At 54.3% G+C, this 16,288-nt stretch overlaps 4 protein-coding genes across 4 annotated transcripts; all 4 read left to right on the top strand.

The window, feature by feature from the left end:
• Positions 1-912: 912 nt before the first annotated feature.
• On the top strand, positions 913-2,718 carry JKF63_02549 (uncharacterized protein; the record flags this gene model as incomplete). The annotated part of the gene is made up of 1 exon (XM_067898574.1): positions 913-2,718. One exon carries the CDS (start codon positions 913-915, stop codon positions 2,716-2,718), a length of 1,806 nt encoding a protein of 601 aa, XP_067754731.1.
• A 5,245-nt stretch (positions 2,719-7,963) lies between these two features.
• JKF63_02548 (uncharacterized protein) lies at positions 7,964-9,748 on the top strand (the record flags this gene model as incomplete). The annotated part of the gene is made up of 1 exon (XM_067898573.1): positions 7,964-9,748. One exon carries the CDS (start codon positions 7,964-7,966, stop codon positions 9,746-9,748), a length of 1,785 nt encoding a protein of 594 aa, XP_067754730.1.
• Positions 9,749-10,668: 920 nt separating this feature from the next.
• Positions 10,669-11,328, top strand: JKF63_02547 (uncharacterized protein; the record flags this gene model as incomplete). Its single annotated transcript, XM_067898572.1, has 1 exon — positions 10,669-11,328. The coding sequence occupies one exon, from the start codon at positions 10,669-10,671 to the stop codon at positions 11,326-11,328; it is 660 nt and encodes a 219-aa protein (XP_067754729.1).
• A 2,628-nt stretch (positions 11,329-13,956) lies between these two features.
• On the top strand, positions 13,957-14,583 carry JKF63_02546 (uncharacterized protein; the record flags this gene model as incomplete). The annotated part of the gene is made up of 1 exon (XM_067898571.1): positions 13,957-14,583. The coding sequence occupies one exon, from the start codon at positions 13,957-13,959 to the stop codon at positions 14,581-14,583; it is 627 nt and encodes a 208-aa protein (XP_067754728.1).
• Between the last annotated feature and the right edge of the window lie 1,705 nt (positions 14,584-16,288).

Below are 16,288 nucleotides of genomic sequence, written 5' to 3'. Positions count from 1 at the left end.
TTTACACTTGAGATGTATCAACCTCTTTCACCGATATCAAATGATAAATAAAAACAATGTCGAATGTCCAATCTCTATGAGGTTTCCAAATCCCTCAGCCGACGCGTACTCGAGGAGGTCCCCCCCCAAAAAAATCCGTGTTTCCCCGAGGTGGGGAGGATTTGTTGTGTCGCTCAAGGAATGTAGAATTTTGACACTGTGGCACATTTTGTTTTCCTTTGGAGGGGAGGCGAGGGAGAGGGGGTGGGAGAATCCACCGTTACACCACACCAATGTAGACGGAGAACGCAGTCGCAGAGGATTTTCTATGAAATGGATGGATAAACTCTCTCGAGTCACATCGGGAAGACGTTTCTCTCTCTCTCTGTGTGTGTGTGTGTGTGTGTGTGTGTGTGTGTGTGTGTGTGTGTGCGAAATGGCCCCATACATGTGATGCGTAGGATCAACTGCGCTGTGTCCCCAAGCGAATCCACAGCGGATATTCTTTTGTCCTCTTCCCTCCTTCCTCTTCTTCCCCCCTGCGCTGTACGTGCCATGGAGCTCGGCTAACCGAATCTCTTCGGCATACATTCTAGTCTTCACTTGCCGAACACACGCGCGCAATTCCATATAAATATACAAAGAAGCGCATTCCGACTGGAGATTCTGTTCTCAAGTTTCCGCGGCGCTCCGGTTTGGTCTCACGCCATCCTCCTTCCGTCCATCGTCCATCCCACTGCCCCCTCCAACTCGCCTTGTAGCCGCCGCTTCTCTCGCGTGGTACATCGATTAACCCCCCTCCCCCGCATCGAGCACCGCCTTCTCTCCCACTGTATATGCACATTTTTTTTTGTTCCGCTTCATGTTTTTCTTTCGTGACTCATAACTCGTCACTCCCTTGAAACGTGTTCTCTCACTTCTCTTCTGTGAGCGATGTTGCAGAAGGCCCGCATCTTATTTTGCACCCGATCGCGAAGCGAGCATCACCGCAGATGGACTCGGGCCGCCGTTGTATTCGCTCTGTTGTGGATTACGAGCATTCTGTGCATCATCTTCACCTCTTTACGTATTGTGTCTGTGCAGGCACTCGTACTGCTCAACACGGCCGCCTCGCTTACAGCCGCCATCGTGACCCATTCGCGGTGCAGCCGTGCAGGGACTAATCCAAACTCGCCCTTCGTCTTTGGTCTGTACCGTTTAAGTAGTGTCGTGCGTCTTGGCAGCATTATCTTCCTTGTGTTTGGTTGTGTGGAGACAGTGGTGGAGTCCCTGCACTCCTGCGCACACGCGCACCCGCACCACTCGCACCACTCGCACCCTCTTGTCCTTTTTTTCCTGGGTAGTGTCCAGCTGCTCTCACAGGCTGTTTTTAGTCGGGATGTCCGCCTTGTCGATCGGGTCATTGGTCATCATCACATGGCAGGTGCGCAAAGTGAGGATATTCTTCACGAGGTTTATGCCGCTGCGTATCGCGATGGGTTGTCGATAGGAGGTGAGAGTGGCTTTGGGGAGTACCGCCACCCCTCGGATGCTTCAGTGCGCTCTAAATTGGATAGTGGCTCGACAGTGTCACCCGACGCCACTGGTAATGCACAACGCACTGTTCACAGCAGCTTCACCGCACTTCTTGTTTACCTCCTCTGCCCCACAACGTGCATTCTTGTCAGTGTGCTGATGCTCTTGACCAACAGCGCCATCCCTGACATGGCCGGGTCCCTGATGCTGGCTCCCTACTATGCTTACGTTGGATGTCAGCAGGGTCGCGATATGCTTAACCTGCTAATGAACAAGTGTGTGGCTGACCCGTGGCGCCTGCGCAGATTGGAGGGGTGCATGCGCAACGTCAAGGTGCTTGATGGCGTGCTTCAGGTGCATTCGACGGTTTGGTGGGACATTAGCGTCGCGGAGAGCATGCTGCTTACTCGTGTAAGACTCATGTCCGGCTCTGATGCGTGCGCGGTATCCCGGGCAGTGCGCGAGCATCTGACTCACCTTGCGAGGTACGTGTATGTAGAATGCTTTCCCGCCAACGGAGCGAGCAATTTTGGGGACAACGCTCAGATCTCATGGGTCGGGCAGCTGACGAGCACGCACGGGCATTCTCACGGCGACCGCGATGACGGCCATGGCTGTGGCCACCATCACAATCGTATGCACAGCCACAGCTATGCATCGCATGACACTAGTACTGCCGTGAAAGGAGAGGCTACCTCGTCGTCTAGAATCCAGGCAAATGGCTTTGCGGACATCGATTCCACGACGCTATCTGGCCCAATAAGTGCTCCTGGGCTCTACGGGGCACGCGGGTTTCCCGAACCGGCGCCTCCCATTCCCTATACTGGAGATGTGCCGACCTCACTAACGTTTCCCCGATTTCCAGCATCCACTAGCCGGGCATCGGACTCTCTAGCGCCTCAGCAATCACCCATGCAAGGCACAGCCCCGTGCACAAACGCCTCGCAAGGAAAGCCGTGGTCCGCGGCATGCGGTGCAGCGAACCATGGTCCGAATCCGACGGCTGCATCATCGTCAACAGGTTTTCCAGACCCCGTGTCCACGGCGCACAGTGGAGACAGTGTGAGTCAAAATTATCGCATGGGCCATCCTGTCATGGGCAATACAGTCGGCGGGGGTACAGACTCCACCAGTTTTCCTGCAGCGCCTTCTTCTTATCTGCCAGAGAGGCCACACTCGGTATTAGCTCCATACCGAGAGCTGAATAGCCGTATTCACAGTTGAGTCAGTGGGCTGGCGAGGGGGAGGAGGGGGGTGGGTGGGGTGGGGTTGGTAGTGCCGCGCGCACCTCTCATCTGATTGCAGCTGATGGGCCACGTGTGATTTTTAGCAAAATGAGTCCACACTGACTCACTCTTTGACCTTTTTATATTAACCTGCATGTTCATACAACTGATATACATCGAGTGCAATGTATGGGCAGTGCCACAAGGGCTCTTCTCAACGTCGTCGCATCAGCGTCGGCTTTATAATGACCCCCGCACCGCAGTTCTACTAGCTGGCGACAAGGTCCACACAGTCCGCTATATGTCCGCATATATTTTGTTTCCTTCAGGCCCTGGAGTGTGCGTGATCCATTGAAAACACACAGGCATGGCTCCTACAGATAGCCCCAATAACGTTCACCACTGCCGCAACGGCCATTCGTATGTGAGGTGAAGAGTGGACGCAAGGAGGACGGGTACCTACACCTTTCCGAGCGTCTTTCCTAGGATTTTGTGTGGGCGCCAGCTTACTCCCACTGACAGAAGGCACGCCTCACAGCATGGGTAGGCAAAATAATGCTATCCTCGTCGAGTGACGAAGCCCAAAGCCCGCTCCCCCCCCCTTCCGGACCATTGGCGAACCACCCCTGTGTGGTGGTCGCAGGGTCACGTGCCGATACGTCATTGAGAAGTCCGTGCGATTTATCGATGCTCACGTCGGCCCGCCGTTTCTGGACAGCGTTGCGCCATCGCTATGTGCGACATGGGACACATATAGGTCACTTGTGAGACAAGCAAAGTGTCCGCGCGACTGGAACGGGCGTGTCACAGTGCCCTAGCTCTGTGACCTAGTGGAGGTGCATGCCCCCCCCCCCCCACCTCACCCCACCCCCCGCCTCCCTCCCCTCGAGGCGACCGCTGCGTGGGGACAGGCATGATGCGAGTGACTGCGGGGCCGGCTGCAAAGCGAGGATGACCGGTTTGACAGTAGGGAGGGAGACCGCGCGAAGGAGACCCATCTAGGATTACTGACGTGCCCGAGTAGCGCCGTCTGCGGTTTACGTGATGAGGCCTGTGGCAGTCCCGTGGAAGATGTGTGTGTGTGTGTGTGCTGTGTTGTTGTCTATCTTGGAGTTCAAAATATACACTTTTTTTTTCTTACTCGAAAGATCATTTCGCAACTGCATGATACGTTCCCGCCTCTCGAAAGGCGATTGTGTTGGAGTGAAAGTGGATCGCTTGTGTTGTTCCTGCCAGCGCATAGCCGCGTCCCATCGGCCGCGGCGTGGGCACGAACGCCCTGCAGCTATATGCTCTCTTTCTCTCCCTCATGGAATCGACGGCAACGGGGGGTGAGGACAGTGAGTCCCTTCCCTTCCCGTCTCGCCGCCGCCGTCGCCGTCAGAAAATTGCGCTACCAGTCACGGCTGACACGGTGTATCACAGCTAAAGAAAGCATCGTTATGCGAAAAGAGCTCTGAGGCTTGCTGAGTGGCCACGCAGAGAATATCAACAGATGGAGGCAACTGTTGCGCGTATGTGTGGTGCGTGCTGTGGTTTTTATATATCCGACCGAATGGGCCGGTCAAACAGAGGTGATGGAATCACGGTGCGGATCCCCTTCGCCGAAGAAGGCCACCGTGCTCAACAGTCCGCAATGCGGAGGCTCTCTCGAGTGTCCGCGGAGGCAGATGTGCTTGAGGCAACTCAGAGAGGCATCTGGTCGCCGGGCGAGTTGTGAGGGTCTTTGAGGGCCCCTGGGCTGACGCTCGCCGAAGCACTTTTGGAGCTCCCTGTGCACTCGTGTAGACCAGCCCTTCTTCCCGGAGCGACCGCCGCCACTGTGTGGCCCCTTGAGCGAGATTCTGGGCGTAGCGCGCGCGGGGATGGAGGTGTGTAGTCCGTCCTTGCTCGTGTGGCGCGGCTCATGCGGCACGTCTGCGAGGAAGGGGGTGGGTCCGAGGACATGAGGTCTCCCGGAGCGGCATGTCCTGGCGCTGCTACAGAACCGCCTCGTCGACGACTGCCCGGAGATGCCCGAGGTTCAGCGCAGGAAGGTGAACACCGACTGCTTTCGCGCATTCACTCATCAGCGCGTTTGTGGGAGATGGGGCATAGTTCGAAACAAAATGAGTTTTGCCTGCTTTGCTGTCTGCGACTTTGCATCAGTCCAGGGGCTCTTGAAGGGGGGGGGGGAGTTGTGTGCGGCCCACATGTCACCTTTTTTTTTCGTTTCACGTGATTAACTTGTAACGTGTTTCGACACCCAGCGGGAGGGAAAAAAAAGAAACGACACCGAACTGCGAGTAGTCAACGACGTCCACCGGGACTGAGAAAGCTTCTCGTCGTTCATGGATGAGTGTGGGACGTTGGCTTTTTGTTTTGCTGTTAAACCGGTCTCTTCACGGTGCTGAACGGCGGTTGTAAATCAGTCTGTCTTTGCACACCCCCTGGAGACTGCTCAGCGGGCTGTAAGGAGGGTATCAAGGCGGTGCACCAGCTGTTGAGCTTCTCCGTGGAAGAAGAAAGACACAGCAACCGGCACGTTACAAGGCCCAGTGGACAGTGCTGTTGTGCTTCTTTTGGAGCTGTGAAGTTTTTCTCTGCGCGTGCATCCTCTCTCTCTCTCTTTTCGCTTTCTTCTATCTCCGCATGATCTCTTTTTTTTTTCGATGATGCGTATGTGGGGCTCTTGTTGAGTGATGTGTGTGTGTGTGTGTGTGTGACGTGCTGAGCCGGAGTATAGTGGTGAAATATTGGGATTGTTTGTCGGTGCATCGCCTCCCCTCCCCCAACCGGTGGGTAGGGGATAAAAGAAAAACACAAAGACAGATCCACCGACAGAGCCCAGGTCTTTTGCGCTCAAGCTTTCGCTGACCCCACGCACATATACAGGGCAAAAAGAGGGGATGGGCGAAAAGCGGGAGAAAGGGGTTGTCGCCAGAGAGGGTGTCACGAGCGCCGTTGCGCCGCAACCTAATCTTGGAACCGGTGTTTGTGTTGTTGTTGTTCTTCAAATGCATCTTCTTCTGCCTGTACTGAAGTAAGCCTTGACTTCGGGACCGCGTACACAGGGGCGCACACGGGCACCCATTTCTTTTGCTGCTCAAGGCACACCGTGCAAACGTTGGGGATGTCGGACGTTCACAGTGGTGATTACTACCGCATCGTGACACACCAACGCCGGGAGACTGAGTTAATAGTACCAACGCCACCTTCGTGTTGGCCTCTCGCTGCCACGGTGCGACCCGTTGGTGAGGGCAAGACGGGCCTGCTGGCCTCCTCCTCCGATGCGGAGCGCCGCGTGTGGGTGGTGCGGCGGTTGCCCAATGCACGAGTTTTGGCCACATCAGCTCCCACCCTGTCTCATTGCCCGAGTCGTCACGCTGGTGGATTCCATGAACATCTACGAGGTGCGCGTCTCCCTTTCCACCATCCTCGACGGCCTCGACAACGATGAGCTGTACACTCTGCAGCGCCGTTCCTAACTGTATCGGCTACTTTGCCGGGGAGCACCTCGCCGACAAGTCAGGTGCTACCTCGCGTGCTGCCCGCGCAGAGGGTCACCTGCCTCATCTGCGGGAAACCGTGACGCTGGCTTGCACCGATGGATGTGATGGATTGTTTTGTTCTCACCGGGGGCGGATTTCTCTCAGACTGCCCTGTCCTACGAGAGGGGCCTGCACGAGCGCGTTCGATGAGTACTGTGCACGATGACATCCTCGCCGGCGACGACTGTTGTGGGCCGCCAATGAACACGAGTAGCGCACACATCCCAGGAGCGGGCAAGCGGCCGCCCGGCCAGAGGGGGAACATGTAGCAGGTCTCCAATGATGAGTACCGACGAGGTCCAGGAGTACACGGCGTGGTCTGTGACAGCGGCAGCAAACGCAGGTTTGACGTGCATTTCTATTGGGTTGCGCCGCCGAAGTCCGATGGAATGGTCTCACCTAAAGACACAAGGGCAATACACGCAGTCGATCTCCCCACACCTCAGCGCGACCCCGAAGGGGCTACCCGCCATCAGCCCAGAGCCACACTGGGCAAAGGCATACTCGAACGTTCTCATGAATGACGAAGATCTCGCTTGCGTCAGCCATCATGGTGCCCCCGAGTGGGGATATTCAGTCGAGTGGAAAAAGCCACAGCGGGAGCAATGCGCACAGCATTGGGAGTGTCAACTCCTCTTCAGCAGCAGCGGCAATGACGACGACGACGACGACGACGACGACGACGCCGCTTCTGGAGACGCGAACGTTGCGTGGGGAAGTGAACGTGAAGCTGTCGCGTGTGGAAGGAGACGAGGGGTGCATATCGCTTCCTCCACCACATGGAAGCTTTACATTCGCGATGGCCCCCAGTGGCCAGCTGATGAGGGCTACTCGGCGAATCTTTTACTGCGAATAAGGGAGGGGCAGCCACAATGCTGGAGGGAGACGATCCCCCCGTCAGAAACGGAGTTTACAGAGAAAAAACAAGCACGCTATCGGCTTGGAATTCTCCGGGGGCGCTCGTGCAATACACCGCCGTGAAATCCTGACATCAAGCAGCGGAGGGAATGAGGTGGAGTGCTGTGGCCAGTGAGTTTGTGCACAACCGCGTGTGTAACACAAACAACAACAAAGAACCATAATAACGTACGTCCCATGTGTGTCATACCGCCTTCGAGGATGTAGGAAGCGGCCTCCCGCGGCACACACACTTGTATCCGTTTCGCGTCGCCTCTCTAATACCAAACTTTTATCCCCTGTCCCTGGCAGTGTCACTCCTATCGTCTTGAGGTGCAGCGGCCAGACATCACGCGGTCCCGGGCCAATTACTCCCACCACATGGCTCTGGTGTGCGGGCTCCATCTTGAGTTCATTTATGTATTTTTATTTTTATTTTTTATTCACACTTTCCTTCTTTTGTTGTCTACTTCATGTGTCGTTCTCGTTGATCCCCCAGAACGACAAACATACGGGAGAAATCAAAGGGAGGTGGAGGTAAGACTTCGAGTATTCTCTGAAGCTGTGTCTCAAACGCTTTCAAAACTCTTGAACGGATTCATCGTCTATCAACTCTGGCCAGTGTCTGTGTGCGAAAATCTGTTGTATGTCTCCATCACTCGTACCCCCCCCCCCAAGGACAGTCGCCCACTTGCGCTTCCGTAACCCACTGCGTGCAGCAGAGACGGGACTGCTGCGTGGCCGATTTCGCAGCAGTTGAGCGTACCGAGCCCCAAGACAAGTACTCTCAAGAGTTCCATTTCTTACAAATTGACGATGTTTTCTCGTACAGTACTTCGCCATGTCAAGTACGGCTCAACGCCGAAAGACATCCGCTATGGAATGGAGGCCCGCAACGCCCTCCTTATCGGTGTTGAGAACCTTGTTAAAGCTGTAGGGGTCACGCTTGGCCCCAAAGGTCGCAATGTCATCCTCGAGATGCCGTACGCAAGCCCCAAGATAACCAAGGACGGTGTTACGGTGGCCAAAAGCATTGAATTCGAGGACAGCTTCGAGAACCTCGGGGCGAACCTCGTCCGTCAGGTGGCCGGGCTGACGAACGACAACGCCGGTGATGGCACGACAACCGCCACTGTCCTCGCCGGGGCCATATTCAAGGAGGGTTTCCGAAGCGTTGCGACTGGCACAAACCCGATGGACCTCAAGCGGGGCATCGACCTCGCGTGCCGGGAGGTGCTCATCTCGCTTGCCGAGCAGTCTCGCCCGGTCACATCCAAATCCGAGATCACCCAGGTTGCGATGATCTCGGCGAACATGGATCAAGAAGTAGGCAGCCTCATCGGTGATGCGATGCAGCAGGTAGGAAAGGATGGCGTGATTACAACGCAAGAGGGTCGGTCGCTCAACACGGAGCTGGAGCTGGTCGAAGGCATGTCGTTCGAGCGCGGCTTCACGTCGCCGTACTTTGTAACGAACACAAAGGCACAAAAGTGCGAGCTTGAGAACGCCCTCGTGTACGTGGCAAACCGAAAACTCACGAGCGTGGCGCACATCCTCCCAGCGCTGAACTACGCCATTCAGCAAAAGCGGCCGCTTGTGGTTATCGCCGAAGACGTGGAGGGGGAGGCCATGCACACGTTTCTATACAATAAGATTCAGGGCCGCATTAGCGGGTGTGCCGTCAAGGCCCCAGGTTTCGGAGACATGCGCATCAATCAGCTGCAGGATATCGCCGTTTTCACTGGGTCGCAAATGATCTCGGAAGACCTAGGTCTCTCGCTAGACCAGAGTGATTTTTCCGAGCGCTTTCTGGGCACCTGTCGCAAGGTAACCGTCACCCGTGACGAGTGCATTTTGATGGAGGGCGGTGGCAGCGCTATCGCGGTGGAGGAGCGAGTGCAAATGATCAAGGACATGATCTCCGCCGAGGACCATGAATACAATCGAGAGCGACTCGTCGAGCGTCTTGCGAAGCTGTCTGGTGGCGTTGCGGTGATCAAGGTAGGCGGCGCCTCGGAGGTGGAAATAAACGAGAAGAAGGACCGCATCATCGATGCGCTCAACGCGACTCGCGCCGCCGTCTCAGAGGGGATTCTGGCAGGTGGTGGTACCGGGCTGCTGATGGCGTCCCTGCGTCTCGAGGGCATTTCCAAGGATCGACGACTTCCACCTGACATCCGCACTGGTGTTAATATTGTGAAGAAGGCAATAGGACTTCCTGCGCGGTACATTGCGAACAACGCTGGTGTAGAAGGTAGCGTGGTGGCAGGCAAAGTACTAGCACGCAAGGACCCCAGCTTTGGCTACAACGCACAGACCGGCGAGTATGTGAACATGTTCGAGGCCGGTATTATCGATCCCATGAAAGTGGTGAAGTCTGCTGTTGTCAACGCCTGCTCCGTGGCGGGCATGATGATCACCACAGAGGCGGCGGTGGTGGAGAAGGACTTACTAGGTCGAGAAAAGCGGATCGAGGATGAGGGGATGGCCGACAAGGAGAAGAAGCGCAGTGTTGACACCCTACGCAAGCAGGTGAACGAACAGAATGCACCTATGCCAAAATTGGCACCGCCCATGAAATTTGACATGAAGGGGCTGTAATTGAGACGAGCGGCAAAAGTTTCAATGAACAGAACGGGGGGGGGGGTGGGGGAAGGGCTGCGTCAAGTGAAGTGGCTCACAAGAGTCTCCACTACCGTGTCAAGTGCATATTGCTGGCCTCCTTGGCTTTTTGGGGGCGTTTGTGGTCGGTCACCTCCAAAATGCCACTCACTCTATCGAAGGGCTGTTGTCGCGTCCGCTTTTGACTAGTGGTGCTGCAATGGTTTTTTATTTTTGTAGCTACTGCGTGTTGGCCTGTAGTCATTAGGCCAATGAAATGATGGTTTTTGTATCGAAGTGTTTTTTTTCCTTTTCCTCCTCCTCTGGGGAATGAACCTTTGTTGTAGTTGATGCAGTGAACTCCCCCTCGCGTACTGGTTTTCCTGTTCTCTGTCACTCTGTCTGTCTCTGTGTATGTCCACAGACAGACACACACACACACATGGATGTATTTCAACTTCTACCAGTTTCCGAGGCGCTGTGTAGAATTGACCGGCGCATTCATTCGGGAATCTTTGAGGAGATGAATCACGCAGCTCACCCCCCCCTCCTCTTTCTACGCCTCACTTCCTCGTTTTCTGCTGTCCATGGTTCCCACGCTACTCATCTCCTGCGATTGGTTTGTTTTCCATGAGTTTACTGCTGCCTCACATGCGTGGGAGCTATCGGCTCACCTCTTCTGGAGGGATTCAAAAACAAACAAAAAACTATACATAAACCGGCTCAAAACATTCAACAGCTCCCGCGCACGCACACACACACACACAGCCACGCACACGTCTAGCGGCCTCATAGAAAATACAGAGACAGTGGGGACAAGGAGGATTGAGAAGCTTCACCTTAGATCACCCCCCCCCTCCTTTGTTCTTATTTGTCGGTGCCTAGAGTGCTACACACGCCGAAGTGCGTTCGAACACGCTATGGAGACGCCAATGAAAGTGTTAAAGCCCAAGACCGTTTTTGACAACCGCCCTGATGAGCTTCGGAAACCAATTAAGCTCATTTTGCTTGGAGACAGTGCGGTCGGCAAGTCGAAGCTGGTGGAGCGTTTTCTAATGCAGCGGTACGTGCCTGTGCAGATGTCGACCTACGCCCTCACGCTTTATCGTTACGACTTTGTGACGGAGGATGATGAGGAGGTGAACGTGGATATTTGGGACACAGCTGGGCAGGAGCGCTTTGCTACAGTACACCCCAGCTACTATCACGACGCTCACGCCTGCATCCTCGTGTTTGACAGCACACGCAAGGCGACATACAAAAACCTAGAGAAGTGGCTCTCCGAGATGCGCCTCTACCGTGAGCACATCCCGTGTATTGTAGCATGCAACAAGATTGACAACGACCCTTCTGTTACAACAAAGAGTTTTGCTTTTTCTGACAAGCACAACTTTCCTCTTTATTACGTGTCTGCCGCCGATGGCTCCAATGTGGTGCAACTTTTCGAAAGTGCGATTTCCACTGCCGCCGCGTACAAGAAAAAACCTGCGGAGGACGACTTCATGGCACAGGTGATCGGCATGCTGAAGGAGGACAGAGTAGTCGGGGGCACCGCACAGGCGCCGTCGTCTGGTGTGTGAGCAAAGAGGCGGGTGTATGGGCAACCTATCTTTTAGTGGGAGCTTTTTTTTTTCTCTCTCCCCTAATCGCGGGTGCAGTGCATACTTGTCACAAGGTTTGTGTGGAACGTTTTGTGGTAGTGGTTTTTTGCGTTTGCCGGGGGAGGGAGGGAGGGAGGGGGCAAAGTGTGAATGTGAAGGAAACCTCTCGGCTTCTATGCCACCATCAACATGGCGGGTTAACTACCACCTCCTGTTCCCCGAGGGCAATTTTCGTGCTGGCACCAGTGGTGGGTGTACACAGCAATGGTGCCCTATCGTAGTGCACATGAGCTTTTTGTGTGCGTGTGTCTGTGGGTTGTAACCTGTCCACGCTCTTTCCTGACGTTTCCCTTTTGTTCCACCCTCCTGTCTCGCATACGACCCCCGGCTGCGGGCGCTGTTTTCACATCATGATCGTTTTGGATTTCCCGATTTCAGTTTGCTGCCTGCAGGTGTTGTTCATGAGAGTTGCACGGGAGCCAGAGGTCAACTGCGGTGTGACTTCCCTCGTTCCTTTTTTTGCTGGGAGAGGAGAGTCGAGGGGTCGTTTTTTGCCGCGGCGCAGGACCACACAAGTCTATTGAGACTGGGGGGGGGCTCACTCCCTCTTGGCTTTTTCTATCCAATGAAGTTGAAGTGCTCTGTGTGCCCAGTTATCCAAGTCTTTCGCCGGTCGCGCTCTTTTTTTTCTTCGAATGTGTGATGGTACGCGTGGATGTTTCTCTGAGTGAGCACGGTGTCCCGTGATGCAGATTGTCGTGGTATTCCCCCCCGCCTCCTCCTCCTCCTCCTCCTCTCTCATCGTAGCTCATGCGTGCCTCGCATGTGTTGAGCCGTATCCGATTCTATTTTTAAATCGTTTTTGTCTGTTTTGGACCGCTTTCCGGCACAGGGGGGTGGTGGTGGTGCTTGGCGGACCTGTTTGGTGCTCAGCGATGCGCGATTCCCGGTGTTCTGTGAGCTTCTTTCACCCACGCAGGAACAGTGGCTCTGTTTTTTTTTTCACAGAGGAGACTTTATTACAAGTAAAGGGTCGTGCCTACCTTCCAAGGGGAAACAAGGTGGATGAACAAATGAAGGCCGCCATCTGGTGTTGTTTTTTTTTTGTGCGCGTAAGGTGTACCTCCTGCGCAGCGAGGATGGATTATAGGAGAATGGAAACGAAGCAAAGGAATAGGTACGGTGATCGGGAGACTAAGGAGGGGCCCTCACGATTGAGCCGCACACAGGGGAGCCGCCTCACTCCTACCTCGGTTCCCTTCTTTCCCCCCTCCCCCCTCCCCCCCCCCCTTCGTTGGGCGGCCTCTACATGCTGGCATGCTTCTCATTCTTGTGATACCCTTCTCGACTTTTTGTTGAATGGCCCTCGTTGCTGCTCTCTTCGCAGGTATTGGTCCTTGGTTTTTATCAGAAACATTTTGTTTTGGCGGTGGTCTTCTGCTTTTCTTCTCATTGTGTCGTCTGCACACGTAGATAAACATGTGCATTTATATATATGTATGTATTTGACATGAGTGTATATATATTTTTGTCTTTTTGGTTTTCGTTATTGGGAGCGAGGGAGGGAGAGGAAGGAAGGAGGGCAGTAAGAGGTGTTCCTTTTGTGTAAAGAGGCCTTCATGTCCACTATCTAATATACACACACACACATATATATATATATACATGTGTGTGTGATCTCTCTCAATGTACATATACTGGCTAGTCTTTTTTTTTTACATGTGGCCATGAGGTGGACACAGGTAATGACGACGCTGTGAGAAAAGGAGAGACAGGAGGCTCTTCCAGCCCCCTTCTAGAATGAATACTCAGAGAAAAGGGGGGGGGTTGAGTTAACGATGTCGGAGAAGGGGAAGAAGAGAGTAGCGAATAATAAAAAAGGAAGAAGTCATGTTGTATTAGCGGAGCGAAGACGCGACTGTTTGCCCGCTAAATGCCAATAAATACAACAATGTTGGGGCTTAGGGAGAGGGAACCATTCACAGGGGTGTCGTCACAACGTCTCCGTGCGCGACGGATGCGCTCAAAAGAACAATCACAAAAATATATTCAGCACTGCTCGTCGACGGGAAATGCGTCGGGTAGCCTACAGGGGAAGGTTCAAGATGTCAAGAAAATGTTCACAGTAGGAATAACGAAAGTCTTCGTGGGGCTGCGCGCAAATCGACCTGGTAAACACACAAACAATGGTCTTACCTGCGCGAATAACTTTTCTGTCGTTCGCGTTTGATACTTGATCTCGCCTCTCCCCATTACGGTGCACATGAGAGGAGACGTGGGGCGCATGGGGCTTCCACTTATCGATCGGCTGTCTGCTTCATGTATATCTGTTTCTACTGTTTTTTTTTACTTTTCTCTCTCCCTGCGTACGTGTACATGATATTTTACCTCTGGTTCAGGTGGTGGGAAACTCTACACTTGAAAACAAAAGCTCCACATCTTCAGCCCATCTCTCTCATACCCCCTTCACACATTCAGACGCACATATATACATTTTGAAGTGTATCCCAACATCGTCAACGCGCACACTGCGAGAGTTGTTCCTTGCTCACTCGCTCCTTTTCCCACTCTTCTCCCCCCTCCACCTGTGCGTCTCTCCCCTCCACCATGACGTTCAGTGTGCAGCCGCTGCCGTATGGGTGTGGCGATCTCGCCTCCAAGGGCATCTCGGAGGAGCAGATCAATTTCCACTACGGCAAGCATCACAAGGGGTACGCGACGAAGCTGAACGCTGCCGCCGAGTCGAATCCGGCGCTCGCGTCAAAGTCATTGGAGGAGATCATCAAGACGGAGAAGGGCCCCGTCTTCAACTCTGCGGCCCAGATCTTCAACCACGACTTCTACTGGCGTTCTTTGTCGCCGAACGGCGGTGGCGAGCCGACAGGCAAGGTGGCTGCTGCCATCAAGGACAGCTTCGGCAGCTTCGAGAAATTCAAGGAGGAGTTTACGAATGCGGCTTTCGGCCATTTCGGCTCCGGCTGGGCGTGGCTCGTGAAAGACACGTCGAGCGGCAAGCTGAAGGTGTACCAGACTCACGACGCCGGCTGCCCGCTGACGGAGCCCAACCTCACCCCGATCTTGACGTGTGACGTGTGGGAGCACGCGTACTACATCGACTACAGGAACGATCGTGCGGCGTACCTGAATGCGTGGTGGGGTTTGGTGAACTGGTCGCACGCGAACCGCTGCTACAAGGCCGCTGGCGGCTCCTTGCACGTCCAAAGCCACATCTAAAATTGATATGGAGCGGCCGTGATCGTGTCTTTTCTCTGCAAAGCGTCTGCTTTGTGAGCTTCTTATCAGTTTGTTTCCCCTAAATGTGGATCCCCTCTTTGGGTTTTGAATTTGCGTGATCTCTTGCTTGCACGAGCACCTTTGTTTGCTAAGCCAAACCGCGTGTATTCGTTCTGTGTCATCACTTCCATTCGTGCAAGAGTCTCTCCTCTCTGGATGTCAGGCGCAGTTGAACGTCTTTTCTTTCTTTAGCGTATCGACGGTGTTTTTGTGCCTTTGCACATGTGGAAACCTTCACACTAACCCGCACACACACATCTTCCACGGGACTGCCACAGGCCTCATCACGTAAACCGCAGACGGCGCTACTCGGGCACGTCAGTAATCCTAGATGGGTCTCCTTTGCGCGGTCTCCCTCCCTACTGTCAAACCGGTCATCCTCGTTTCGCGGCCGGCCCCGCAGTCACTCGCATCATGCCTGTCCCCACGCAGCGGTCGCCTCGAGGGGAGGGAGGCGGGGGGTGGGGTGAGGTGGGGGGGGGGGGGGCATGCACCCCCACTAGGTTACAGAGCTAGGGCACTGTGACACGCACGTTCCAGTCGCGCGGACACTTTGCCTGTCTCACAAGTGACCTATATGTGTCCCATGTCGCACATAGCGATGGCGCAACGCTGTCCAGTAACGGCGGGCCGACGTGAGCATCGATAAATCGCACGGACTTCTCAATGACGTATCGGCACGTGACCCTGCGACCACCACACAGGGGTGGTTCGCCAATGGTCCGGAAGGGGGGGGGTAGCGGGCTTTGGGCTTCGTCACTCGACGAGGATAGCATTACTTTGCCTACCCATGCTGTGAGGCGTGCCTTCTGTCAATGGGGACAGAACAGAACGTTGGGGGGGGGGGGGGAGGGATTTTCTAAACGAGGTGTGACACTCTCGGGAGGGGTGGCGGTCACATGAGCTGCTGTTGTATCAGACGGAGTGATTCTCTTGCTACTGTGCGCTATACTTTCGTCTCCCTCACTTGCTCTCCACCAAAGCAGAAAAAACCTGCTGCGTGACGCATATTCATATGAGAAGAAGAGCAACTCTGAAGGTCACGTGGGCGAGACAAAAGAATGCAGGACCCCCTACTCGAGCAGGGGTGTGGCTGCGTCACTTTTCTCCGGCGTCAAAGTCTTTTTGGTATCCAGCTGACGTGGTTCCTTCGGCTGCACTGCGGTTCAGATGTGTTTGGGGGTTTACAGCAATGATAACTAATCATCCCTTGGAATTAAAGAGCAAGAGAATAACATTATTGCACTTAGCGCGTCTTCTTTTTTTCCCTCTCGTTGCGTTGTTCTTCTTTTCCTCTCGATCTGTCGTGCATTTTCCATCCTTTTCTTCTGTAGTGCTGTGCAGTTGGTGCGGGCATGTGTGTGTGTGTGTGTTTCCCTTTCTTTTGTTTTGCTTTCATCTTAGCTGCTCTGCTTCTGCCTCCCTCCCGCCTCTCCTTTTTTTTTTCGCTGTGCGAAGGTCCCCCCCCCCCCTCCTGAAAGCTGTGCCATTTTCGATGAACATTCGTTTGGGTGCGAGTGAAGGGGTTCGATACATTTGCTAGAATTGTTTTTGAGTCTCATGTATATTTCACGGCGTCACATTGCGGGACTGTGCCTTTTCGTTTATGTTGTGGGACAACGAGGACACAAAGAAGGAGAGAGGT

The sequence above is a fragment of the Porcisia hertigi genome, chromosome 32 (genome assembly GCF_017918235.1).
Source record: "Porcisia hertigi strain C119 chromosome 32, whole genome shotgun sequence".
In the NCBI taxonomy this organism is placed as follows: Eukaryota; Euglenozoa; class Kinetoplastea; order Trypanosomatida; family Trypanosomatidae; genus Porcisia; species Porcisia hertigi.
This window is presented reverse-complemented; position numbering and strand designations above follow the sequence as displayed.